Here is a 26,530-nt window from a genome sequence, read left to right as displayed (position 1 = left end):
TGTAAGAAATTCATCAGTGGAGAAAAATATAACTTAAACCTCAAATTCTTAGAACTGTTCTTTGACATGAAATGAATCCAAAGTATCCTCTGCCAAACTCCAGACAAACAGAGCGACATAGCATTTGTTATTATTGCTGCTTTGAGAGCAGCCAGCTCTACTCTCCACTTCTGTACTGTTGTGTTGTTGATTCTGTAATTTCATCTTTTATGGCTTTTTTTTTTTTGCCAGTCCTGGGATTTCAACGTGGCCTGGACACTGTCCCTGAGCCTCCTTCTGCTCAAGTTTAGTGCTCTACTACTTGAGCCACAGTGCCATCTGGCTTTTTCTGAGTATTTTATTAGAGAGAAGAGTCACTGAATATCCTGCCTAGGCTGGCTTCAAACTACAGTCCTCAGATCTCAACCTCCTGAGTAGCTAGGATTACAGATGTGAGCCAATGGTGCCGGATCCTTTTTTTAAAATTATTTCATTTTTGTTAGTGATTATTACCAGCCACCCATCAGTGGCCCACACCTATAATCCTAGCTTCTCGGGAAGTTGAGATCTGAGGATCTAGGTTCAAAGCCAGCCTGGACAGAAAAGTCCTGAGACTCTTATCTCCAATTAACTACCAAAAAGTTGTAAGTAGAGCTGTGGCTCAAGAGGTAGAGTGCCAGCCTTGAGGAAAAAAAGCTAAGGAATAGTGCCCAGGTCCTGAGTTTAAGACCCAGTAATAGCAAACACACACACACACACATTAATTAAATAAAATCAAATAAAAATTTATTATTGCCAAACTATTCCTACAAAAATGATATAGTTGGCTATTAATACTCAATATCCTCCAACTTCAGGATAAAAACATAGTGGAATTCCATATTAGACTACCCTCTCATCCTTAAGAGTTTGCTATAGTAATATATCAAGCGTCAGGACCAGGAAAGTCAAGGGTCTTGACCAATAACTGCGACTTTAGAGATGATAAGTTTACTGCCGATGCATCCTGGTAAGCATCTGTCTTGAGTTTTGGCTAATATGTTGGTGTTAGCTATTTTAGCTGCTACTCATATGTTTGCCTCTCCTGGATTCTGGCTTGAGGAATGGATACCCAAGTCATCACTTGCAACGCCAGTAAGATATGTATTGATTCAATCAGTGATCATCAGCAGATAAAGTATTAGATTAAATACTGATGTAGTCAAGGAATTAGGCTGTCATCCTCTAAACCCACCCAGCTGCACTGGACTGATGGGACAGCATTGTATACCTGTGAGCTCTCATGACCACCACGAAGCCTCACACTTCCACCTCACTGCTTCTCCCTGTCACCAGTACATTGATGCCACATAGGGGGCAGACTTTGCAAACACACACACACACACACACACACACACACACACACACACACACACATGCTCGCACGCACACTGAGTGAGCCTGAAGATTATCATGCCAGTAGCAAGTGGATATAATGATCCTAGGCCATGCTCCTGTTCAGGACTTCCTGTAAGTAGCAGACCACATCCCTCCCATCCTCTTATCACAAAGTCGCAGCGAAGTTCTGACCCTTTCCTTCAGTGTGCTGACGGGAAAGAGGCAGGAAGGGCTGACATATTGATACATTTGACATATTTCGTAGGATCCAAAATGCCATCGATTACAGAATACTCTAGTTTCAGAGGTTTTAAAATACTAAAACAATAACACAATCCAAATATCTACTTGATGGGATCAATGAAAGAAAGCGTTGTGAGTGGTAAAGTATACTGGTTAATCACTCGGTGCCTGGAGTCTGATAGACATGGCTCCACCATTCATGACCTTTGTAACCTTGGCGGGTTACTTAACCTGTATAAAATTGAATTTTTTCACCTCTAAAATGACTATAAGCCCTATGGCTGTCTGGTAAATAGTATTGACCACGTCAGCATATTTTAGCTCTCTGTTCCATAAAATAAAATCCCCAAACTGACCACTTTTGTATTTCCTTCAATGTTCATACCTCTCTGAAGTAAAATAACTGGATGTAAGACAATAAACCTGCCATAATAGTCCTCACCCTTTCATTTTGCCTTACATAGCTCTATTTTTTTTTTTTTACTATTTTCCAAACAGGTCTCCACACATTAGTGACATAAAAGAAACAGATTTCTTAAATTGTGGTTTAAAAAGTAAACTCAGAGCCAGGAGATTGGCCTAGTGGTAGAGTGCTCGTCTAGCATGTATGAGGTCCTGGGTTTGATTCCTCAGTACTCCATACACAGAAAAGGCTGGAAGTGGTGCTGTAGCTCAAGGGTAGAGCTCTAGCCTTGGAAAAGCCCAAGGATAGTGCTAAGGCCCCGATTCATGCTCCAGGAATGGGAAAAAAAATGTAAACTCAGCCAGGCACCAGTGACCAGTGCCTATAATCTTAACTACTCAGGAAGCTGAGATCGATGGATTAAAATTCAAAATCAGACTGAGCGGGAACATTGTGGCTCAAATGGTAGAGCAAATCTATAAAACTGAGCAAAAAAGATAAAAGACAGGATCCAGGCCCTTAGTCCAATCTCCAAGACACACACACACACACACACACACACACACACACACACACACACACACACACACACTGGTTGTATATCAGCCATTTTATAGAATATCCAGTAAATCTTCATAAAAACAGAGCCCACCTCGCAGCATAAGAAAATGTAAAGTTCTGAGTAAGGTCCGAGACACTACTCAGATCCTGGAGGGTCTGCAACCATTATGTACATCCCCCACGTGAGTTGCTTGGGAAGACAGCCTATTTTTGTCTGTCTCAAGCTGTTCCCAGCACCTAGACCTGTGCTTTAGAACACAGTGAATGATTTGTTAACCAGAGACTAAACTATGGAAATAGTCAGATGTTGGAAAGGGGATTGGGAAAAAGCTGGCAGATTGGCATTAAGTGCATAGAGAACCAGGCAAGGATTATACCACCATGAAAGGCTAAATATCTTGTGTTGCTAAACCAAACCCTAGGCAAGCACTGAGGGAACTCATCAAGCGAAGTCCCAGGACCATATGCTTGTTATAGGAACACTTTCACATCTTTTCAAATGTGTTTTGTTGATTATACTGCTGTCCCACAGCAGATTCAATAAGAGACTTCATGGTACTTGTTCACAGAGAACACAGCTCCAGGCAGGAATGGGGAAAAGAAAAGGCCTTTGGTTTATTGTCTAATATCCTAGCATCCTTTGCTGCTCACCAAACAGATACTGCCCTAGAAATACAGTACAAGGCATCTTCCTTAAGGAAATTCTCTTATATATACATATATATATATAAACTGAAATTCTAAAAAGAAATGGGACAGAGCACTGGTGATGCATGCTTGTAATCCTAGCTACTCAGGAGGCTGAGATCTGAGCATTGCAGTCACAAACAAGCATGAGTTCAAGCCTTAATACTAGAAAAAGGAAGAGGAAGAGGGGGGAAAAATATTCAAGGAGCACAGGAATCTCTAGTTCTATTCTTTGTCAATTCTGGATAGGATTTGCCAAATTCCAAGCATATGTTTAGAGGGAGAAAAAAAAATCTGGTATGGATGAGCATCCCAATGCTTCTACTATAAACCTGTTATGTTACTGAAATTAGTTTAAAAGATTATTCATTACGACGTGTCAGAAACAAGTCTCTAGCCCACTGCTAACTCTCTTCTTCTGTTTTCTTTTCAGGTGACCTTGTATAAAGACTCCGGCATGGAGGACTTTGGGTTCAGTGTGGCAGATGGCTTGCTGGAGAAAGGTGTCTATGTCAAAAATATTCGTCCAGCGGGGCCAGGTGATCTTGGTGGCTTAAAGCCCTATGACAGGCTCTTACAGGTAGGACCTCAGTGGGAATCTTAATTCCTTGTAGCTGACTTATAACTGGTAATTTCCTCCAAATCCTCCACATGCTTGGGCCCTTTCTACTTTGCTCATTGAAAACTTGTCATCAACATTGTGGAGTAAATAATGATGAACAGCTAAATAAAGAATTTTCAGTTCTGGCCAATTTTCTTTGGAAACCCTAGACGTGTTCAAGTTTCATTCCAGTGTTTTGAAACCGAGTTCAAAGTCATCTTTTCCAATCAAATTCTTATTTCTTCAGACCTGACTGCATGCACATTAACTTCCATAACCTATATTAAGACATCATAATTAGTCTGACTTCAAGTGCCTACAAGTCTAGCTTTTGCATCTTCTCTTCTTCAGCATGATCGACAACACCCCTGCCATTTGGCCTCTCCCTTTTTTGCCAGTATCTTGCCTTGGTTCTCTCTAACTACAGCTGGACTTGTGATAGTAATGGGACATCTTGCCCTTCCCAGATTCCTCATTAGAACATGTGCTTATTTCCTATCCAGACCTCCGTGACACACCTTAACTCTGACATTCCCTTAACACATCATTACATTTGCCTCAGGATGGTTGCCATCCAGGTATACTCAGCTTCTCTGCTCCAGGTCTTCGCCTTGGTACCATTGCCCAAACACCCTAGCATCATTGTCCTGTGTCCTTTTATCCAGCTTCCTCTTCCCAGCTCTGTAGACATCCTCCTCACTGTTTGGGTCTTGTTTGTGCATTTACTTTTTGATAGTTATGAGGACTGGAACTCAGAACCTCGTGCTTGCTTAGCAGGCACTCTACCACTTGAGCTATGCCCATAAGAACTCTTTCTTGTCCATAAGAACATCATTTCGGGGCCGGGAGTTTGGTCTAGTGGTAGAGTGCTTGCCTAGCATGCATGAAGACCCAGGTTCGATTCCTCGGTACCACATACACAGAAAAAAGCCGGAAATGGTGCTGAGGCTCAAGTGGTAGGGCTTCTAGCCTTGAGAAAGTCCAAGGATAGTGCTCAGGCCCTGAGCTCAAGCCCAAGACTGGCAAAAAAAAAAAAAAAAAGAACATCATTTCATGAAGGCAGGGATTTTACTCATTACTGTATTCCCCATCCTCAAATCAATGCTTGTCACGTAAGCAGTCAGTATCATTTAGAATGCAAGCATGTGGATCTGAACATTGCAATCTTCGGTTCCCATTTCCAGAAGCATCGTTCTGACAGCCCAACTCCAACTTATCCTGTTGTCCTCACTCAGATCAGTGGCTCTCAACCTGGGCTAAAATATTCCATCACTAGGAGAATTTCTCCTAGTGACCAGAGCACATTTCAGACCCACCTAAATTAGCATCTTTATGGGTGGGAAGCAACACCACTGAGCTTTTCTGCCTTCCCATGTGGCTCCAGTGAGCAGCCCAAACTACTAGCTTAGATGACTTCTTCTCACACTCTCTTTGGATGGTCTCCTCTTATTGTCTATCTATATAGCCTGAGTTCTTGTAAGTTTTCCAACAGATTGTACAGGTTAAGAGCTCTGGTACCTTATTCTCTCACTGGCCATTATACAGTGCCTGATATCTCAGTTGTCTCACACAATATCTAAAGCCAAATCTTTTTTCTTCTTTATAGGCATACAATAGTAGTACAAAGGGGAGACTAAAAGTTTAGTATAGTATTATGCACCTTAAAATCTTAATATCTGAACCTTAACATTTTAATGTAGTATTAGCATAGATTTCAAATTGGCAAAGCAAATTCCTACTCTTATGCACAATTTTCTTTAGGGAGACCATTTGCAAGCAGAGGAATGGGTTGCATCATCCTGAGAAGCATGTTGAACTGGAATGAGTCTGTCACTAACAACTGGCTTTCATTGCTTGAGACTGAAACAAATTGTCATTCATCAACTGGATAGTTCTAATACCAGTGCTAGGGGCGCTATTTTTGTCTTGACAGTGAAGCAGTCTTATCATAGACTTGGAGGATACTTTGTTTTCCAAGGATAGTCTAGTAATTTCTGAATTGACAACTAGGGAAATTTTCTAAGCCTCCATAAGACTTCCCAATCTACAAGTTGGACCTAGATCTACTTTCACACAAAGTTAGAGCCATAAAAGGAGGCCAGGTTCACATTGTGAAGAGCCTTGATTGCCATGATAAAAAAAAAAGTCTCAAACCTTATTCTGGAGGCTTCAAAAATTAATGCCTTAATATGTAACTTATGGTGAGAAATAGAAACTCGCAGGCAAGGAGACCACAAGTCTAGGAAAGAATGCATAGGACACCTGTTTCCGATTCATCCAGGCTTTCTTAGCTTCAGCACATCCTGACAGAGCAGTCTTGAGGAAGTCATTAACAGGTTGGATCTGTTGCTCAGAAGAGACATTTAGAGCTGAAGTGCTAAAGACTTTGGATACTAAAGGGAAAGGTTTAAAATGACCTAGGATCATCTTACAGTAAGAATAGAGCATGGATAGACTTGCAATGATTAAAAAAAAAAGTTAATGGACAGGAAGCACTCTAGGCAGGAAATGATTTAAGCAAACAGTAGACATGGTTGGAGAATATAAAACAGTGTCACGAGAACCAAATGTTTTGAGAACCCCTGCTTAACTGAGCTTCCAGTGCAGGGCAGCCAGCAAGGAAGCCCAGGGAGCCAGGTATATGTAGTCAGTGTTCCTTTAGTGCTTCTTTTACTTGAAGATGTTTTAATGCCTAGTTGTCCTGAAACCAGCAGACTAACAGAGCTGTGGGGCATGCTCTCTAGGAAGGAAGGAAGGAAGGAAGGAAGGAAGGAAGGAAGGAAGGAAGGAAGGAAGGAAGAACTATACTGATACACACACACACACACACACACACACACACACACTTTGTGATCACACACATTGCATGGTCCTTGTATTGGGGCTGGTCTTTTGGTCCCTTCAGCATCTTGGGGGAAATGAGGCTGGGGCAGCCCCCGAGTTTTCAGTTGAGAAGTGCACATTCAGTGCATCGTAGCAGTAGTGCCTAAATTCAAGAATCTTCATTGGGTAGAGAAGGGCTCTAGAGGTGGGGCAGCCCTCTCCCAGGGCCACACCAGACAGGAATGAAGAGTCAAGAGAAGAGGAAGCCAGGGACCAGGAGCATGGCCTAGTGACAGAGTGCTTACTTAGCATGCACAAAGCCCTGGGTTCGATTCCTTGGTATTACATACAAAGAAAAAGCTGGAATTGGTGCTGTGGCTCAAGTAGTGAAATTCTCGCCTTGAGAAAGCTCCGGGACAGTGCCCAGACCCAGAGTTCAGACCCAGGACTGGCAAAAAAAAAAAAAAAAAAGAGGAAAGAGAGCCAGACTCTAGTAATTCTATCTACTCTGGAGGCTGAGCTTTGAGAATCACAATTCAAAGTCAGCTAGTCAGCTAGAGCTGGAAAGTCCATGACACTCTTATCTCCAGTTAACCACTAAAAAAGCCAGACGTAGAAGTGTGACTTAAGGGCCAGGAGTTTGGCCTACTGGTTAAAGTGCTTGCCTAGCATGCATGAAGACCCGGGTTCGATTCCTCGGTACCACATACATAGAAAAAAGCCAGAAATGGTGCTGAGGCTCAAGTGGTAGAGCTCTAGCCTTGAGAAAGTCCAAGGACAGGGCTTAGGCCCTGAGCCCAAGCCCAGGACTGGCAAAAAAAAAAAAAAAAAAAAGAAGTGTGACTTAAGTGGTAGAGGATTATTAGCCTTAAGCAAAAAAGCCAGATAAGAGCAAGAAGGTAAGCCCCAGTACTGGCACACATGCATACGCGTACAGAAACTCGAAAAGAAAGGTTGTAACTCTCAATGTATAGAGCATGGGTGACTTCAACTCACAGGGAAAATGTCTGAAGCATATCCATTTAAAAAAGATGTCTGTTATTTCCCTTGCTGGCCACCAGCTAAGGACTTCGCCACTTTTGCTATGTCAGCTCCCTGACATAGTACAAGTTAAAGGACAAGTATGTGTGCAGGGCAGCAAATAGTAGAGGCCAAAGAGGCTGAGCCTCAGGATTGGTCTGAAAGTCAAGACCAAAGGAACAAAAGGCACATGGTATCCTTAATATGTGGCTATTAGATCCAAACAGTACAAGAGTGAGGACTCAGTATTCACATACCCAATGCTATGGACATGGTATTGGAAATATAAACACAACTACATAGACATGAAAATTTGTGACTCTATAGACATAATGTTTTAATACATAGATTAACATGTATCTATGACATACAAACCCTCAGCCTAATTTTAATTATGTTCTAAAATCTAAGTGCCAGTGATTGTATTTAGAGATTCCTTTCTTGAATGCTTGTCTGTTAAATATGTCATTTGAAATATGATGTAAAAATCAATGTTAATAAATTCTTTAATTAAAAAAAGTAATAGCTATGGCTATGCCATTCTGAAATCCATCTACTTTTTCTGGCTACATTAAAAAAAAAAAAAAAAAAAAAAAAGATTGGTCTGAGATTTGGCAGTGGGTCATCCGCCATGAGTACAAATGGCTCGGATTTCAGTACAAGAGTCCCTGGATCTCAGAGATGGAGAGAATGGAGTCATGAGCAGGGGTAGAATGTGAGACATTTTCAAAGTTGTCTCTGTTGAAGGAAAAGAGAGAAGTGGAGGCTGAGGAAGGGGGGGCTCACTTTTAAGCCAGGTAGTTAGCTTCATACTAAGAGCAGAGGCATGGAATCAGCCAGGCTGGCTGAAATGATGGGGAGGAACTTCTTTCATCAACTGCTGATCAAGAGACAAAGCTCTTAACAACTTGGTGTCTTGCTTTCTTCACCTGTAAGCTGGGGGGAAGAATTCAACCACTGCTACACATACCCCGTGGGCTAGACAACCCAGCAGCAGGGGGACAGTAGAATGTGTACCTGTCCTGCTGCTGAAGGGTTTGCAGCGGGTAATCCGTGAGCCCACAGCTGTGTCTCAGTGTCATCCGAGGGCAAGGAGGGGGACTTCTCTGGCTGGGGTATGACATTGAAAATGATGTGGCACACTTCATGTGGCAAATCTGTTTGAGGAGGGGTTATGGCTACAGGCATAATTCCACATTGTCTCTCTCTCTCTCTCTGTGATCTTTCAGGTTAATCATGTCCGGACAAGGGACTTTGACTGCTGTCTTGTGGTGCCTCTCATAGCAGAATCTGGTAATAAGCTGGACCTGGTTATTAGTAGAAACCCACTGGCTTCCCAGAAGTCCATAGAGCAGCAGAGTGTACCAGGAGGAGACTGGAGTGAACAGAACAGTGCTTTCTTCCAGCAGCTTAGTCACGGTGGTAATCTAGAGACGCGAGAGCCCACTAACACCTTATAGCAACACGCTTATAAAGCAAGATGAAAGACGATATCTACATGGTGCTAAAAAAAAAATCCCTTTGAGATTTCTGTGACATTTGAAGCACAGATAATCACATGGCATTAACTGCAAGCACAGAGGTCTTTTAAATCTCTCTCATGGCTCATGTTCACTCACTTCCCTTTTCAACTTGAAGAGGTTTCTGTTTTAGTGACAAACCACTATGGTAATAAGATAGGCAATTCCATGCCAGGCCCAATGGTAGAGAAAAAAAAAAAAAGAAAAAAAAAAAAGAAAAGAAAAGCAGACCACCCCTCCCCATAAATTAACATCCAAGGATATTTTTTACCAGTTTGTCTTACTATTGCTTTTTACAAAGAGAAATGCCTGTTTGGGAAACAAAAAAAGAAAAGAAAAAATATTCTCTTATGATAATTCCCTTAATTCACCTTGAAATCAGTTTCTTACTATAAAGTCATTAATGTAAGAACTTCACCAACATGGCTTTTCATAAAGCTGGCTCTGCTGGGGACTTCGTATTGAGTAAGTGCTGGGAACTGCTGTGATGGGAGGGGTCCAGGGGATAAATTTAAGCTATCTGAAAATGTTTCAGCAATGATGCACGTAGGAGACAATAATAGGTGGTGGTAAATGTTTTGCTCAAATATAGGAATGATGTTAACTAGATGTATACTATTCCCTATGCAACACATGATCAAACAGGATATGTCTTGTGACCTGTTATTTTCTTTTTAAGGACACATTTTTTTAATAGCTAAAAATTGCTAATAATGAATTAGACTGCATAGTAACACTGAAAATTAGTTCTATTATCCTATTTTTTAAAATAAAAGACTAAGAATTTAAGAGAGAATGAAGAGTCTATTAAAAAGAGATTCATCTTAATGATAAGAAAATCATACTGCCTGACATGTTTTGAAAGTGGGGAAGATAGAGGGGCTGTACTGCACATGTATTAAAGAATGACACTGGACCATCTTTTGTTCTGAGCCATGACACTGACAGTCACTGTAAATACATGTTCCACAAAGTTCATTGCCAATTATCACCATCCCGCAAAGCAATAAATTGTGGCAGTTGCTTTTAATGTTTGTCGGCAACTGTTTGAATTCGTTCAGATATTTTGAATAGCTACACTAATAACTATTATTTGGTAAATATTAAAAAATAGATCTGTATATTGATGGTAGAGCGTTAAAACAATTATTTTCCAAACATGTTCATTTTGGTCAATCATTCAAACAACCACTTAGGCAAAACATTCAAACACTGTGTACTCTGTTTTAAGGAAGTTCACCTTTTTGTGCAAAGAAATAGATTATTTCAATCACATTTCAGAACCACCAGGGCAAGAAAGTATAAAGCAGAATCATGTTAAGGAAAAAAAAAAGATCATGAGTCACTTAAATATGTATTTTTATTTGTAACAAACAAGTATTAAACTGTAAAGTATTTTTGTACAAATTTAATACTTTAATAGCATGGTATTTATCGTCTATGTATGGTTTTGGGGAATTCAAAATGTTGCAAATATTTGTATGGAGAAAAAAAATCCCTCTACCAAATGGAATAAACAGTGATTTTAAAAAGCAAAAAAAAAAAATGCATTTATGGTGCATTGAATGTTTTTTGTGTTCTAGCCGGGAATCTTATATAATGTTCATTGTTATGCAATTTTCTTAAGTGGAATCATTTGCCACTGCCTTTAAAGCATCATGAACAAGTGCGATGACAATGAATTTTGAAGTCACAGATAAGTTAGAATGCCAGATTCACTACCTATAACGCTGAGGGTTCTGTTTGTACCATAAGATCATTGGAGGAGTAGGGGAGAAGTATATGTAAAATGGCTAAGAACACCAGCACATAGGGACTCTTCAAGTGGTAAAACATTGTAACTTAAGGACCATAACCTCTGCCTTCATGAAAAACTACACATACTACATGAGGTACATCTACATTAACTAGTATAATTATAAACTTTGCATTACCATTAAAAAAAATTCTACCTGTAGTCCCTGACACAAGCCCTGGATATTCACATTCATCTTTACACAGTTGCATTCGGGATGCTGAAGGTTACATTCTAATCACATAGGAGAACACATGTTCTCTTCAGCAGCTCATGGAAATGTCTCCAAAATAAACCACAGTATAGGAGATACAAAAGCAATGGAATCTCATGTATATTATCAGATCATGATGTAATTCCAAATCAGAAGAGCAAGAGAAATTATATTAACATAAGAAAAGTGAATAGTATACTTCCTTCCACTGAAAGAATTGAGAGAAAATTTTATTTTAATTTGCAGAATGAAATGAAAACACAAACATACCTTATCAGAAGCTATGTGATATGGTAAATGTAGTTCTAACAACAAAGTTTATAGCCATGAGTGCCTACGGTAAAGCTAAAATAAGTACAAAAGAAAGCTCTCAAATGAATAACTTGACTTCATGTACCTCAAAGAATTAGCCAAAACCAAAATTAGTAGATAAAAAGAAAATTTAAAGATCATGATAGAAATGAATAGACTCATAAATTCACACAAAATAGCCAGGTGCTGGTGGCTCACACCTGTAATCCTAGCTACTCAGGAAACTGAGATCTGAGGATCACCATTCAAAGCCAGCCAGGGCACAAAAGTCTGGAGACTTATCCAATTAAACACCAGAAAACCAGAAGTGGCACTGTGCCTCAAAGTGGTAGAGCACTAGCCTTGAGCTGAAGAGCTGAGAGACAGCGCCCAGGCCCTGAATTTCAAGCCCCACAACCGACAAGAATAATACACACACATATATACATATATATGTATATATGTATATATATGGGGTGTGTGTGTGTGTATAGTGTGTATATATACACCGAAGAATAAAATTACATTATTTATAAAAGGAATTGGACATCATCATGTTGAGTGAAATAAGCCAAACTCAAAAAACTAACCATTACATGTTTTTGCTCATGTGGAATCTAGACCTAAAATAATGATAATGGAGCATTAGTGCCCCAATGCCTGGTGCAGGTGGGAGGGGTATTTAGAAGGTGAGAGCAGGGCTGAGAGTTTGACCTAGTGGTAGAGTGCTTGCATAGCATGCATGAAGACCCAAGCTCAGTACCGCATACATAGAAAAAGCCAGAAGTGGTGCTGTAGCTCTAGTGGAAGAGCTCTAGTCTTGAGAAAGGCTAAGGACAGTGCTCAGGCTCTGAGTTCAAGGCTTAGGACTGGCAAAAAAAAAATTTTTTTTTAGATAGAAAAGAAGCGAGGTTCTATAGTCAAAAGTATAAAACACTGATGAAACAGTAAAATATCCATGTTCATTAATCAGCAGAATTAATGTAAAATGGCACATGATCAAATGTCCAAAACAGGCAAGTTTATAAAGCCAAAGTAGATTAGTGGTTGCTTAGAGCTAGAGTGGAGTAGGGAATTAAGGGGGTACAGATTTGGGAAGACAAGGTATGAACTACCCTAAAACTGATTCTGATGACAGCTGCACAATTTAGTGAATATGCTAAAAATTTTGTACACTTGTATAACTGCCTATAAATCACATCTGCAGTAACCTGTTTAAAAAAAAACTAAGGTAACACTTTTTCTTTTATTATTTGTCTTAGTTCATTATGTTTCCCTAAGAGTACACAGCCAGTTAAAATTTCTATTTCTCAGACTGTGTCTGGAAATTCCAATACAGACACATCTGAATACAATAAGGCAATGAAAGTAGTCACATAACACTTTTGGTTTCCCAGTGCATATTGAAGTTCTGTTTAGAAACTGAGGATGTAGTTCAGAGGTAGAGTCTTTGTCTAGAAAACTAGGTTCAATACTAAGTACCATACCACACACACACACACACACACACACACACACACACACACACACACATACACACACACAGTTATGTTTAAACTCTATTAGCAACCAGTCAGGTGTATGAAAGCTTCTCATTTAAAAACAAAATAATGTATACACCTTCGTTTTAAAATACTTTATTGCTGCCAGCCTCCAGCAGTCATGCCTGTAGTCTCGGTCACTTAGAAGGCTGAGATCTAAAGATCACAACTCAAAGCCAGCCCAGACAGAAAAGTCTCTGAGTCTCTTACTTCCAATTAACCAGCAAAAACAAAAGGCCAACAGGCCGGGAGTTTTGCCTAATGGTAGTGTTTGCCTAGCATGCACAAAGACCTGGGTTCAATTCCTTGGTACCACATACATAGAAAAAAAAGCTGGAAGTGGTTCTGAGGCTCAAGTGGTAGAGCTCTAGCCTTGAGAAAGTCCAAGGACAGTGCTCAGGCCCTGAGCTAAAGCCCAGGACTGGAAAAAAAAAAAAAAAAAAAAAAAAAGGCCAAAGAGGAGCTGTGTCAGCCTTGAGCAAAAAAAGCTAATACATTGTTCCCAGACCCTGAATCCAATCCCTAGGACTAGCATAACACACAAAACCACCACCACAATAAAAAGATCTTTATTGCTAACAACCTAAAAAAAGATGTGCAGGGGTCAGGAGTTTAGCCTAGTGCTTGCCTAGTATGCACGAAGACCCGGGGTTCAATTCCTCGGTACCACATATATCGGAAAAAGCCAGAAGTGGTGCTGAGGCTCAAGTGGTAGAGCTCCAGCCTTGAGAAAGTCGAAGGACAGTGCTCAGGCCCTGAGCTCAAGCCTAGAATTGGCAAAATAATAATAATATAATATAATATAAAAAATAAAAATATGTATAATCCTGTGCTCCCCATAAGGCTGCCACAAGATTTCAATTTGTACATTATACAACACCTGAGAGAGATGATATTTTTTTTTTTTTGTCGGGTGTGGAGCTTGAACTCTGGGCCTGGGCACTATCCCTGAGCTCTTCAGCTCAAGGCTAGTGTTGTACTCCTTGAGCCACAGTGCCACTTGCGTACAATAAATCAATGGATGCCTGTATGAAGGTGTTGGCAATCGGGGAGGCTTTCCTAGATGGTTATCTCATGAAAGAAAGGGGAAAGACGTGAGATTTCAAGAGAGGAAGAAGCTGCCCTTGCCTTCATCAGGACCCCACTCTCACACTAACCACTGTCGACCCAAACATCCTTCCTTACCACCCGCCCAACCCTGTTTCATTTGGGGACAAAACTTCCAACACATGAAGTTTAGGGACATATTCATATCATAGTACCATTTAATTATGCAAGTTTAAAAACTGATTTTTCTTAAAATGGGATATCAAAACAATGTGCTCCAATTAGGAAGGCTTGCCAAGAAACATGCCAGCTGTGCTGGGCCCTGGCAGCCGCGATGAACTGAGTGACAGCCTGCAAATGACCTCTTTGCAGAAGATGAGGTGTTCTTGATCATGTGTCCATGAGCAATTAGGGCTTATCTTTGTCATCTACTCAACCCATTAACAAAGACAACCAATCATGATCATATAAATTAAGAAGTCATGAATCCTAAAAGCCAGAATGCTTTGTTTTTTAAGTACTAGGTTTGGGGCTGGGAATTTGGCCTAGTGGTAGAGTGCTTGCCTAGCATGCACGAAGACTCAGGTTCAATTCCTCAGAACCACATACATAGAAAAAAGCCAGAAGTGGTGCTGAGGCTCAAGTGGTAGAGCTCCAGCCTTGAGAAAGTCCAAGGACAGTGCTCAGGCCCTGAGCTCAAGCCCAGGTCTGGCAAAAAAATAAATAAAAAATAAAAATACTGGTTCCTAGCTACTTAAGAGGCTAAGATCTGAGGACTGTGGTTCAAAGCCAGCCCAGGCACAAAAGTAGGTAAGACTCTTATCTCCAATTAACCACTAGAAAACCAGAAGTAGCGCTGTAGCTCAAGTGGAAGAGTACTAGCCTTGAGCTGAAGAGCTCAGGGACAGCACCTAAGCCCTGAGTTCAAGTCCCATGAACGACAAGAAAAAAATAGTATCTTCTCTCATAATTATGTCTAATGTTTCAAGTTCTCATGATGACAAGTGAAATTATTACTGTCACCTCTGACAAGTAAATTTAAAATATCTGCAAAGATGGAGATCTTAGGATGCCTCCTCTTTGATCCTGAAACTCAAAGAATTATTTTGAGCAATGTGCAGTAAGTCTTTTGTTGTTGTGCTTTTTTTTTTGTTCTGTGTTGGGATAGTCTTGTTACATCATCCAGGCTGGCCACAAACTCATAATCCTCCTGCTTCAGACTCAGGATTATAGGTGGAACCTCCAAGCCCAGCTTTATTAAGTTTCTTCACTGTGTGTGGATTTAAAAAGTTGCCTAGGGGTTAAATTATTTAGTCTCAAATTCTGAAGTCTAGATGACACTTGTGGAGATGATTCTTCTACCTGTTAAGAAAATAAAAATAAAAATGTTATAAACATATAATCAGTCTACCCTAAATAACTCTATACCCTCTGACTGCTTCTAAAGAAATAAGATCTTTCGCCCAACTCTTGCAAATCATGAGCAACCAACTCATTGGCTGCCAGTTCCTCAGAGTATCAAGTCTGCCTTGGCTCACTGCAGGACCCCCAGCACTCTGCACAGTGATTTCATTGATTAAGTGCAGTCAGCTGACTTCAAAGACTCACTGAACCTGGGCATCCCAGTTCAAAATGAAAATGAATGTGTGCTCCTCTAATATTAAGAACTTCAAAGCCAGGCACCTGGGGCTCATGCCTGCAATCCAAGCTATTCAGGAGGCTAAAATCTGAAGGTCTTGATTCAAAGCCAGCCTGAGTAGGAAAAATCTGTGAGACTCTTTATCTCCAATTAAGCACCAAAAAATTGGAAGTACAGCTGTAGCTTGAATGGTAGAGCACTAGTCCCTTGAGCAGCAAAATTCAGAGACTGCACCCAGGTCCTAAATTCAAGCCCCAGGCCTGCACAAAGGAAAAAAAAAAAAGAGGCACAAAAGTTTTCACTTGTGAGAGTTCGGTCATTGGTACAGTCATGTATACCATTACATCTGGCCAATGATGATGAACTATAAAGACAGTGGGGTCACTTAGGTTAGAACTGAAAACCTATCCTCTACTTGTAAGAGTAAGGACAATTTTCTGCCAAAGGTCACTTGGTTTATTTATATCTTTTAAGGGCCATAAAACATTATAGGCAGATAGCCATGGGCAACTGACAAGAAGCATGAGAAGAAGCTACGTGTCTGTCCTTATCATGTAGCGAATGATTTTATGGGCTTTCCACAGCTTCATAAACACAGAATAAAAAGATGTTCCCATCTCTCATGCAATGTAATTCTCTCACACATGTGGTGACGCTGGTATAAACAAATGTACTCAGTGCTATATATGTCACTAGCTTAGGTACGTATTATAATTTTGGAGTATACTTGTAAACTTTTGTAGCTGGATATCCGTCGGTCAGGCCTATAATCCTACTCAGGAGGCTGAGATCTGAGAAATGATGTTCAAAACTAACATAGGAAGACAAATCTGACAGACTTCAATGAAGTACCAAAAAGGGAGAATGAAAGTATGACTCAGTGGCAAAGTGCAAGAATTGTGCAAGAAAGCCATGAGTTCAAGCCCAAGTACCAGAACACACACACACACACACACACACACACACACACACACACACACACACACACAGGCTCATGCTTTTCTCCTCTTAAGCTATGATATTGCCATTCCCTGAGTTGTTTTAACCAGAAATGTAGAAATCAGTGAAGGTCATTATCTCGCCCCCTCATATCTACTCAGCAAGTTGTACAGGCTCCATTCCAAACTGCAAGAACCATAAAGGAAGAGATAAGGAAAAGTTTGATTCTCTTCAGTGAACTAGGACACCAGTTTGACAAAAGCTAAAACAACAGTAGGAAACGGAATAATGCTGGAAAATCTGGAATTGAATGAAGAAAGGCCTCAAATGCCAGGTCAAACTGTGCCTCCCTTGTGTAGGCACAAGGGACGGGGGCCACTGAAGGCTTTTAAACAAGGGATATACTGCTCACCCAGGGTTCATGATCAGACATTGCAGGGGAAAGCCACTAGGTCATCCTTCTCCAAAACAATGAGATCTAAAACAGGGAAGATTACATGGAAGGTGGGGAGGCGGGGAGAACTTGACAATCACATTACCTGAGGATAGAGAAGAGAGGACAACCTGACTCCACAACTGCCAGTTACAGAGCTAGATGAGGGGTGATCAAGATGGGGAAATCTGAATTGAGTGTAAGACACTGGGCTGTGATTCCAGAAAGGGCATCTTAGAATAAGATGTAGATTCATTAACTTTGCCAGTGTCAGAGTCCTTTATGAATCACCAAGTGATGTCTCCAGCTGTCTGTCTGTACTCCAGGGAGTCAGCACACAGTGAGAACTGTCAGTCACAGATCTCCAAGTTCCCGGCACCACGGAGGCAGTGAAGGCTGAGACTGTTGAAGGGTGAGGGGTGGCTGACACTAGAAGTATAGATATGTTCTCCAAAGAAAGGGCGGATCTGGAGAGAGTCCAGTTAGAGGACGGGGCTGGAGAAGGGGAGTGAGGAAACACAGGGGACACGATCGCTAAACCCAAGGGGAGTAGCAGTGAAGGTTTTTAAATGTTGGAAGTTACAATCAAGAACAAAATTTAAGAAAAGGTCACCCAGAGTTGCAAGAAGACAAGCAGAACGGGCTATTTCAAAGGAATCGTGAGAAGAAAGGGAGAGAGGGGAAGGGATAGGAAGACACAAAGGGAGAAAGCATTCTTCCAGAAAATCACCACCCACCCATCCATCCATCCATCCACCCACCCACCCACCCACCCATCCATCCATCATCCATCCATCCACCCACACATCCATCCACCCACCCATCCATCCATCCATCCACCCATCCATCCATCCATCAATCCATCAACCAATCAGCCAGGGCTGCCTAGAGCATCAAGGGGGAAACAGTGGGCCCAGGACAGGGAAACCTGTGGTGGACAGGATAGACCATCTGTCCCTAGCCTAACATCACCCTCCAGAGAGGGGGGCGGAGGAAGTGCCATCACTCCTACCATCAGAACTTTGCTCGGGCTCTCGCAGAGATTCGCCCCGCAGGTTCTCTTGGAGCCTCGGGAGTGTGCCAGCTCCTCCTCGGCTTCCGTGTCGCCCAGTGAAGGACAAGGCCATGCTGCCACCAAGGCTGGAGAGGCCTGGCTCCAGGCCACACAGTCGTCGGTGGTAGTGGCGAGGCTGGGGGAGGCTGGAGGCTGCGTGCCAGGTCCCGTCGGGGAGGTGAACTCGGCTGGCGCCTCGGAGCTGTCGTCATCGTTGTCACTGAGCTTGTTTTGCAAGAAATGTTTGAGCCGGGTTCTCCGGGGAACGCTGTGTCTCCTGACGGCGCTGAGGAGCTGGGAGGCTTCGGCGAGCACGTAGACGCGGCGGCGGCCTCGGGTCACCGCCGTGTAGACATGCTGCCAGTGCTGGCGACCGGCCTTGCCCACCACGTACGCCACCGTGTCCTCCTCCGAGCCCTACGTGTGGGTAGCAACACGGGGTCACGCTGTGGCACTGCAGACTTGGTACATGGGGTCAGCCCGGATGTGTGTGTGTGTGTGTGTGTGTGTGTGTGTGTGTGTGTGTGTGTAAGTCCTCCCGCTGCTCTGCCCCCCTGCCCAGCTGGCCAGGCACGCAGAGCCCTTCATCTATGGGGCTGTTAGACACTTCACAAGCTCACACTGGCTAAACAGCTCACAGGTCTACAACAGGCCTATGGAAACCCAGCAACCAATTTTATTTATTTCCTTTGCCAGTCCTGGGGCTTGAACTCAAGACCCAGGCACTGTCCTGGAACACTTTTTGCTCAAGGTGAGGACTCTACCACTTGAGCCACAGTGTCACTTCTGGCTTTTTCTGAGTCTATGGTATAGACTCAGAGGAATAGAACTCGGGGCTTTGTGCATGCTAGGCGAGCTTGCTACTACTAGTAGGTGATGCGCCTGACCCCAACTACCAATTTTAAAGATTGCAGACCACGCTAAAATTTCCCTAACCACAGATGGGAAGTGACTGTAAGGACTTCACAGGTGTAAATATGTTATTGATAGATCTATGCACACGTGACTTTTCAAATATCACAGATGCTTCAAAAATATATTAAGAATTTAAAACATGAAAAGTACATATGATAAAGAACGGTCATGATGGTACTCCATAATAAAACCACATCCAAGAAAGCATACAAGACAGAGAAATAGGTAACATAAAGCAAAATCAATTAGAAAAAGGAAGGGAGTGCTATTGAAATTTTCATGAAGAGTGCAGCTGTGGCTCACACATATTTAAGAGGCTGAGATCGCTGAGCATGGTGGCTCATGCCTGTAATCCTAGCTACTCAGGAGATTGAGATCTGAGGATCGAGGCTCAAAGCCAGCCTAGACACTAAAGACCATGAGACTCTTATCTCCAATTAACCATGAAAGTGGCACTGTGGCTCAAGGGGTAGGGCAGTAGCCTTGAACTGAAGAGCTCAGGACAGTGCCCAGGCCCAGAGTTCAAGCCCCACAACCAACCCCCGCCCCCCCAAAAAAAGGCTGAGATCAAGATTTGCAGTTGGTCAGAAGTTTGCAAGACTCCATCTCCATTCATGGCTGGTGCAGTGGTTACATGGCTGTTATAAAGCAAACAAAATGACTGGGTGGTCGAGCATGTGTCTGCCATCCCCAGTACATGAGGAAGCACAGATAGGACTGTACCACAGGTTGGCACTGGGGCATAAAGTAAGATCCTACCGCAAAAATAACCAGTACAAAGCTAAGTGCTGATTTCTCATACCTGTAATCCTAGCTACTCAGGAGGCTGACATCTGAGGAGCTCAGATGGAGGTCAGCCTGAGCAGAAAAGTATGAGTGATTCTTATCTCCAATGTGGTTCAAGTGGTAAAGCATCAACCATGAACAAAAAATTGAATGAGAACAAGAGGCCCAGAGTTCAAGCCCAGTATTGGCACAAAGCCAAAACAAAACAAAAAACAACAATAAAAAAGGTTACAAAGTTGGCAGGAAAACATAAGTTGGTAAAAATTTTCATCCAAGCTTTCTACATTAAAAGTATATCAAACTAAACCCCAAAGAAGAGAGTAAGCCAAAAAGAAAAGCAATTTCAGAAGACTAGAAACACAATGATACTATTTGTTGAAACCTTGGAAGCAAAGCAAAGATTTCTATACACTGTGTTGCACAGCAAGTAGGACAGTCACCTCTGAGCAAAGCAGGAAGCAGGCTTGGGGCCACTGGCATGCCAAAGTTAATAAAGGTAGCAAAAATTAAAATTTAAAAAAATTGTTTAGGAAAGCTACAGCTTTTTTAAAAGCTGGGCTACAGCTCTGTAGAGCATCTGCCTAGCGTACACAGGTCCTGGCTTCACTTCTCAGCCCTGCAATAAAAATACGTAATAACAGCAATAATAATTAAAAAGAAACAATGCAATGTACTCCTGGCTTCGTAAGGCATTTAAATAGCACTCTTACCTGAAAGGTGTGGATAGTTCTGGCCCAAGCATGTCTTATGTTACAGTATTTCATGAGTTTTCCAAAATCCACAGTCACTTCCAAGCCAGCCATATTACTTATCGTCAAAAGTCTTTTCTTTCTGAAAGTTACATCAGTTATATCCTGTCACCAAAAACAAAGGAAACTTTGTTTAGGTATATTTAGGTATTCCATGACTGTTTCTTTGGTCTGAACATAAAACAGAAGCACCTCATGAGTAAAATAACATGTAATGTATATGAGGAGGATAGCTCATTTGTGGAGAATGTGCTTAGCCACATGAGGCTCTGGGTTCTAACTCCAGTTAGAGGGGGCGGGGGAGGGAGGGAGGAAGGGAAGGAGGGAGGGAGGGAGGGAGGGAGAGAGAGAGAGAGAGAGAGAGAGAGAGAGAGAGAGAGAGAGAGAGAGAGAGAAAGAGAGAGAGAGAGAGAATTCCTAAGGTTTAAAATGTATACTAGTTGAGGGGCCGGGAGTTTAGCCTAGTGGTTAAAGTGCTTGCCTAGCATGCATGAAGACCCAGGTTCGATTCCTCGGTACCACATACATAGAAAAAAGCCGGAAGTGGTGCTGAGGCTCAAGTGGTAGAGCTCTAGTCTTGAGAAAGTCCAAGGACAGTGCTCAGGCCCTGAGCTCAAGCCCAGGACTGGCAAAAAAAAAAAAAAAAAAAAAAAAATGTATACTAGTTGAATATAGCCATACTCATTTTAATAACCTGAAATGATATTTACAGCCCTAAAGCTTTGTAAAGTATTTTTCCACACAGATTTTTAACCACTACAATTTGAAACCAGCTGTGATGGCACATACCCACAAACATCAATAATCCTATATACCAGAGGGGAGGAGAGAGATTCAGAGGACTGTGTTTCACAGTCAGCAGGTCAAAGAATTATCAAAACCCTATTTCAACCAATGTCCTAGAAGAGGGATTCATATCTGTCATCCCAGCTATGCAAGCAGGCAGAGAGAAGGGGATCACAGTGGGATGCTTGCCTCAGGCAAAATTATGGCCCAATCTAAAACATAACTAAAATGAAAGAAAAAGGATTGGCAACTCTGCCACTTTTGTATTCCTAGCAAAACAAGAAGGATTGATGTGTGACTTAAGTGGCAATTCTGCCATTCTGTAGCAAAAACCCAGTAATGGCAATTTAAAAAAGAAAAATTTAGGGCCGGGAGTTTGGCCTAGTGGTAGAGTGCCTGCCTAGCATGCACGAAGACCCAGGTTCGATTCCTCGGTACCACATACATAGAAAAAGGCTGGAAGTGGTGCTGTGGCTCAAGTGGCAGAGTGCTAGCCTCTAGAAAAGCCCAAGAACAGTGCTCAGGCCCTGAGCTCAAGCCCAGGACTCACAAAAAAAAAAAAGAAAAGAAAAATTTAAGGGGTCAGTAGATCAACAGCCAATGAGCAAAACACCAGGTACCACATCTGTGTCCTGGTCTTGCAGCAGCAACAACAAAAAAAAAATTAGGAAGAGGTCTACACAGTAACACACACAAGTCATCTACTTCTAGTTTCTTTAGTTAAGCTGCAACTAAAAATAGCCGGGTCTAGCTTCTGTTACTTAAGCACTTCAAACTTAAAGGACACCACACAATTCCAGTCTTCTTAATTATGCCCGTATTACTTGAACACTAAAAAAATCATAAATTACTTGGACAATCACAAACTAACATTCATGAGGAACATGAATGTAAAAATCTTTGACAGAAAACACAGAACAAGAATGTCAACTCTGACCTCATTGAATTTTGAATTAATTCTAAGGCAAAGAAAAATGACCACAGACTCATAATACCTACCTTTCTTATGAAAAATATTTCTCCATTGCACAGTCGAATTCCACTCTCAAGTTCATTCTTGGTTTTAGCACATACATGAGGAGTCCCATAAGGACTGTCACCTCCAGCTTCTTGGTTGTCACCTCCGGCCTCTCGGTCATCACTTTGCTGAGAACCAGAATCACTTTCAGGGAGCAAATCTGAGAGGTACGCATTCCTAGTACAACAGATTTTATCTCCAGTTCCAAATATGAGTCTCCTCTGGTGGTCACTAGATGAGGAAGTGGTAACAGAACAGAGTTTGGAAAGTTTGTATTTCATTACATTTAAACATCAGCACATCACCTCCCACTCCAAAGCAAACCAGGCAATCTAATACTCCACTTTCTAAATTATTTCTTTCCTTTCTTTCTTGTCTTTATTTCTCCTTCCTTCCTTCTTTGCTTTCTCTTTCTTTTTCCCTTCTTTCCTTCCTCCTTTCTTTCCTTTCTTGCTTGCTTGCTTTCACCTGTGTGCTGTCCTTGAGCTTGTTTCATTAAAGGCTAGCACTCTACCACTTGCGCCACAGCTCCACTTTCAGCTCTTTGATGGTTAATTAGACTGAGATCCTCAAATCTCAGCCTTCTAGCTCGCTAGAACTATAGACATGAGCCACTGGTGCCCAATCTTTTCTACATTCCGGTCTCTCTGTTCACTATCCATGGGGGGAGGGGTTTTCTGACAACTCTCTGTTGCTTAGGTTCTTAGAAACATACCTTGTACATTATAATTGCAGAAATTCTCCTATAATTGGAGAAATTGCTCCCCATGTAGATCTTGGAGAAGCTAGAGGGTGCCAACTTGAAAACCACCAAGAAAATCATACATAATGTTGTATATATGCGTATATATACTTGCATATACATGTGTGTGCATACATACACACATATACATATGTAAATATACATATATACATGTATATATACACATACATACACACACACACACATATTTATATGGTGCTGTATCTAAAGAGACCATTACACTGCATGGATGAGAGAAAACAATGTTTCAATGTAGTAAGTTAAGTCAATGCCAACACAGGGACAGAAAGGGATTGTTCTCCAACATGTCAGATCTGGGAGATGCTTACCGGATGAGGTGGCCTGTGTAATGCTTAGAGCAACAGTCATTGATCAGGTCACAGTCCTGCCTAAAATACAAAAATGCAACAATTATATGCTGACTTTATTATTATTTAATACTTTGTTATTACATTTATTATATTATTACTGTTGTGTAATGGATTAAATCCACAAGCTTTTACATGTTAGGCATGAGTTCTACCATTGGGCTATATCTCAAGCTGATATACTTCCAGACCTATCTCTAGAAAAATGCTTTCCATAGTTTTTATCTTGACACATATTATTGCCCCACTGATACTTCCTATGAGTTACTAAATATAATCGTTGGTAGGAAAAGCCCTGCTTCCAAAGTGCCCTCTCTGACTAACAATGGGATATTCAAAGCATAAAAAAGAGAATTTTTTTTTGTATGATAGTCCTGGGGCTTGAACTCAGGGCCTGGGTACTGTCTCTGAGCTTCTGTGCTCAAGTATAGCACCCTATCACTTGAACCACAGTTCCCCTTCAGACTTTTTGGTGGTTAATTAGAGATCTCAAGGACTTTTCCTGTTTGGCTGGCTTTGAACTACAATCCTCAGATCTCAGCCTCCTGAGAAACTAGGAGTACAGCATGAGCCACTGACACCCTGTAGGAACTGGTATTATTAGTGATGAATTACAAGTTCCTCAAATCCAAAAAGAATATATATGCTACTAAATGCTGGAAGACAAAAAGAGGTTTAAAAAATTGTAAATGCTTTACCTCCTAAATGCAATGAATTGTGATGTCTCTGCTTTTTTAAAGTCATTTTCTTGGAGTAAAGTTTTAACTGCAGAATATAAGTCTGGGAATTAAAGAGAAAAAAAAAGTTAACACAGAAAATCATCATACTGTAACACTGTTTCTATGGAGAAAATAAGTCAGAATTCCTGTTCAGAGGCCTGGGAACCATACCCCACCAAACAGAACACAAGTTCACCATGGCAACCACTCTCTAACTCAGCCAGAGCAATCAGAGGAATGCAAAGAAGCCTTGCAGGCATCTATGCTCAGTCGAGATCCCAAGCCATCACTGGCCAAGACAGCACACAATCTGAATGTAATAAGCTCCATTGAGTATGCATGCTTGATTTGTGGATGTCCTACTTAAAAATGAATGGAGAACCAAATACATAATTGATTTACCCAGGTCCAAGTCCCTGTTTTAGTGGTGGTAATGACTCCGGATGCTCAAATCTATATAAATGCTTTCCAGGTTATCCAAGTCAACATATTCACAGCACCCATGTGAAGCACGTATCGTTGCATCAGTGGTGATATTTCGCTTGGCCACATCAGTACACAGAACTGAGCTATTTTTGTACACAGGCTGGAAAAATGGCCACTGCTCTCTCATAAACAAACAAACAAAAAAGGCCCCACCTTTACCCCACAAGCCCTCCAATGACCCAGCCACTAAAATATTAACCTTCCAGTTTTAGCTTATATGACCACTTACTACATTCATGTTATGAATGTGAAAATGAAAACTCATGAAAGTGATATTTCTAACTGGCAGGGGCTGGCCTCCCACTCCAGAACTCCAATCCTAACTTCTCTTCACACTGCAACACTGACAAGCTGGCTTCTCCGAGTTACTCAACAATGGCACACAAAACAACGAGCAAACTACTGTTCATGAGAGAGAAGGCTATCACATTTGGAACCGAGCACCAGTATCTCACTCTTATAATCCCTGCTACCCAGTAGACTTTGATCTGAGGATGGCAGTTCAAAGCTAGCCTGGGCAGTAAAGTCAATGAGGTTCTTATCTTCAATCAAATACCAAAAGCCAGGAGTAGAGCTGTGGCTCACGTCACTGAGTGCCATCCTTGAAAGAGAGCCTGAGAGCTCTCAGGCCCTGAACTCAAGCCTCGGAGTGTGTGTGTGTGAAATTAAGCTGGAATATTTCAGGCTCCTATGCTGTTTCTGGTAGCAACTGGGGAACTTAAAAGCACAGCTCTAGGAAGACAAAGCCACTCGCCAGCTTCCTTCTTTTAGACAATGTAAGGATAATCTCCAGAAAACTGTCACACTTCAACTCACACACCTGCCTCCCCCAGCCAAGCCCTGGAATTCCCAAGCAAGAATTCCAATGTCTCCCAGAACATGATGTGCAGTTACATCAGTGCCACAACTTGAGAGGCCACTCTTCTTTCCACATGCTGCAGATCAATACCTACATGTAGTCCATTGATTCGAAGATGCATTTTCAGCATCTCTGTTTCAGCATCTCTGAAATCCTAACCTGGCTATGGAGCCCGTCTCAAGATACACTTGTTGTGATGGCAATAATTTACTTCCTACTTTAATTATGACTGGAGAGGTAGCATATGCCTCTCTAAGCAATAGTCACTCAATTTTCTTCAAGAAGAGACTAATTTTCTTGAAGAGGTTTTTAATTAAAATAGACAATTGGCTAAGCTTTGCTATCATTCTGAAATGGCCAACTTTCTTTTTCTTTTAAAATTCGCTTTTATTAATATATAAATAGGTACCAGATCAGGGCAAAATACACTGCACTTAGGATTCAATTTCTGAATAAAATAGCAAAGAAACCGTATGAGTGGTCTAAAGCCTCTTTCTTTCTCTGAAATAGTATTTATATTATTAACACATTGTTATGAGAATACACATTAGCTACTGTTGCTAATATAATTAATAAAACCTAGCTCACAAATGGATATGCAGCTTAAAAATCCAATTTAAATAAAGCTAAAATAAATAATATGGCTATAGTAAGGCTTAAAAAGATAAACCTTTGCTATGTATGTGACCTTTATGTGTTGTCCTAGGGGAAGAGGAAAAAGGAAGTTTTCTGGAAAATAATCATTTTCATTTTAAATATTTCTGTCATTTGATCACAGGGTCTTATACTTCCTAAGCCACTACCCCAAGTTCTTTTTTGCATTAATGAAGTACTTTAGCTTCGTGCCTTTTTTTTTTAATGGAAAACTTGCCTTAAACATCAAATACTAGTCATTCAATAAATAACTATATTAC

At 41.4% G+C, this 26,530-nt stretch overlaps 2 protein-coding genes across 7 annotated transcripts in view; one reads left to right on the top strand and one right to left on the bottom strand.

Annotated features, from left to right (window-relative positions):
- Window positions 1-10,739, top strand: part of Grip1 (glutamate receptor interacting protein 1) — a 615,745-nt gene extending 605,006 nt beyond the window's left edge. For all 6 annotated transcript variants that reach the window (XM_090328055.1, XM_090328040.1, XM_090328060.1 and 3 more), the window contains 2 exons: window positions 3,684-3,830; window positions 8,924-10,739. In XM_090328055.1, the coding sequence (XP_090184181.1) occupies window positions 3,684-3,830; window positions 8,924-9,154 (378 nt within the window). In that variant the 3' untranslated portion in view covers window positions 9,155-10,739. The remainder of the gene's footprint in view (window positions 1-3,683; window positions 3,831-8,923) is intronic.
- Window positions 10,740-13,608: 2,869 nt separating this feature from the next.
- Window positions 13,609-26,530, bottom strand: part of Helb (DNA helicase B) — a 28,415-nt gene continuing 15,493 nt past the window's right edge. The window contains exons 8-13 of the mRNA XM_090328077.1: window positions 24,251-24,332; window positions 23,514-23,573; window positions 22,403-22,652; window positions 20,579-20,722; window positions 18,126-18,584; window positions 13,609-15,464 (exon numbers count right to left, since the gene is read on the bottom strand). Coding sequence (XP_090184203.1) covers window positions 15,360-15,464; window positions 18,126-18,584; window positions 20,579-20,722; window positions 22,403-22,652; window positions 23,514-23,573; window positions 24,251-24,332 — 1,100 coding nt within the window. The 3' untranslated portion in view covers window positions 13,609-15,359. The remainder of the gene's footprint in view (window positions 15,465-18,125; window positions 18,585-20,578; window positions 20,723-22,402; window positions 22,653-23,513; window positions 23,574-24,250; window positions 24,333-26,530) is intronic.

Source organism: Megascapheus bottae, chromosome 2, assembly GCF_031878675.1.
Source record: "Megascapheus bottae isolate mThoBot1 chromosome 2, mThoBot2.hap1, whole genome shotgun sequence".
In the NCBI taxonomy this organism is placed as follows: Eukaryota; Metazoa; Chordata; class Mammalia; order Rodentia; family Geomyidae; genus Megascapheus; species Megascapheus bottae.
The sequence above is the reverse complement of the archived record's forward strand: the minus strand, read 5'-3'. Positions and strand labels throughout refer to the sequence as shown.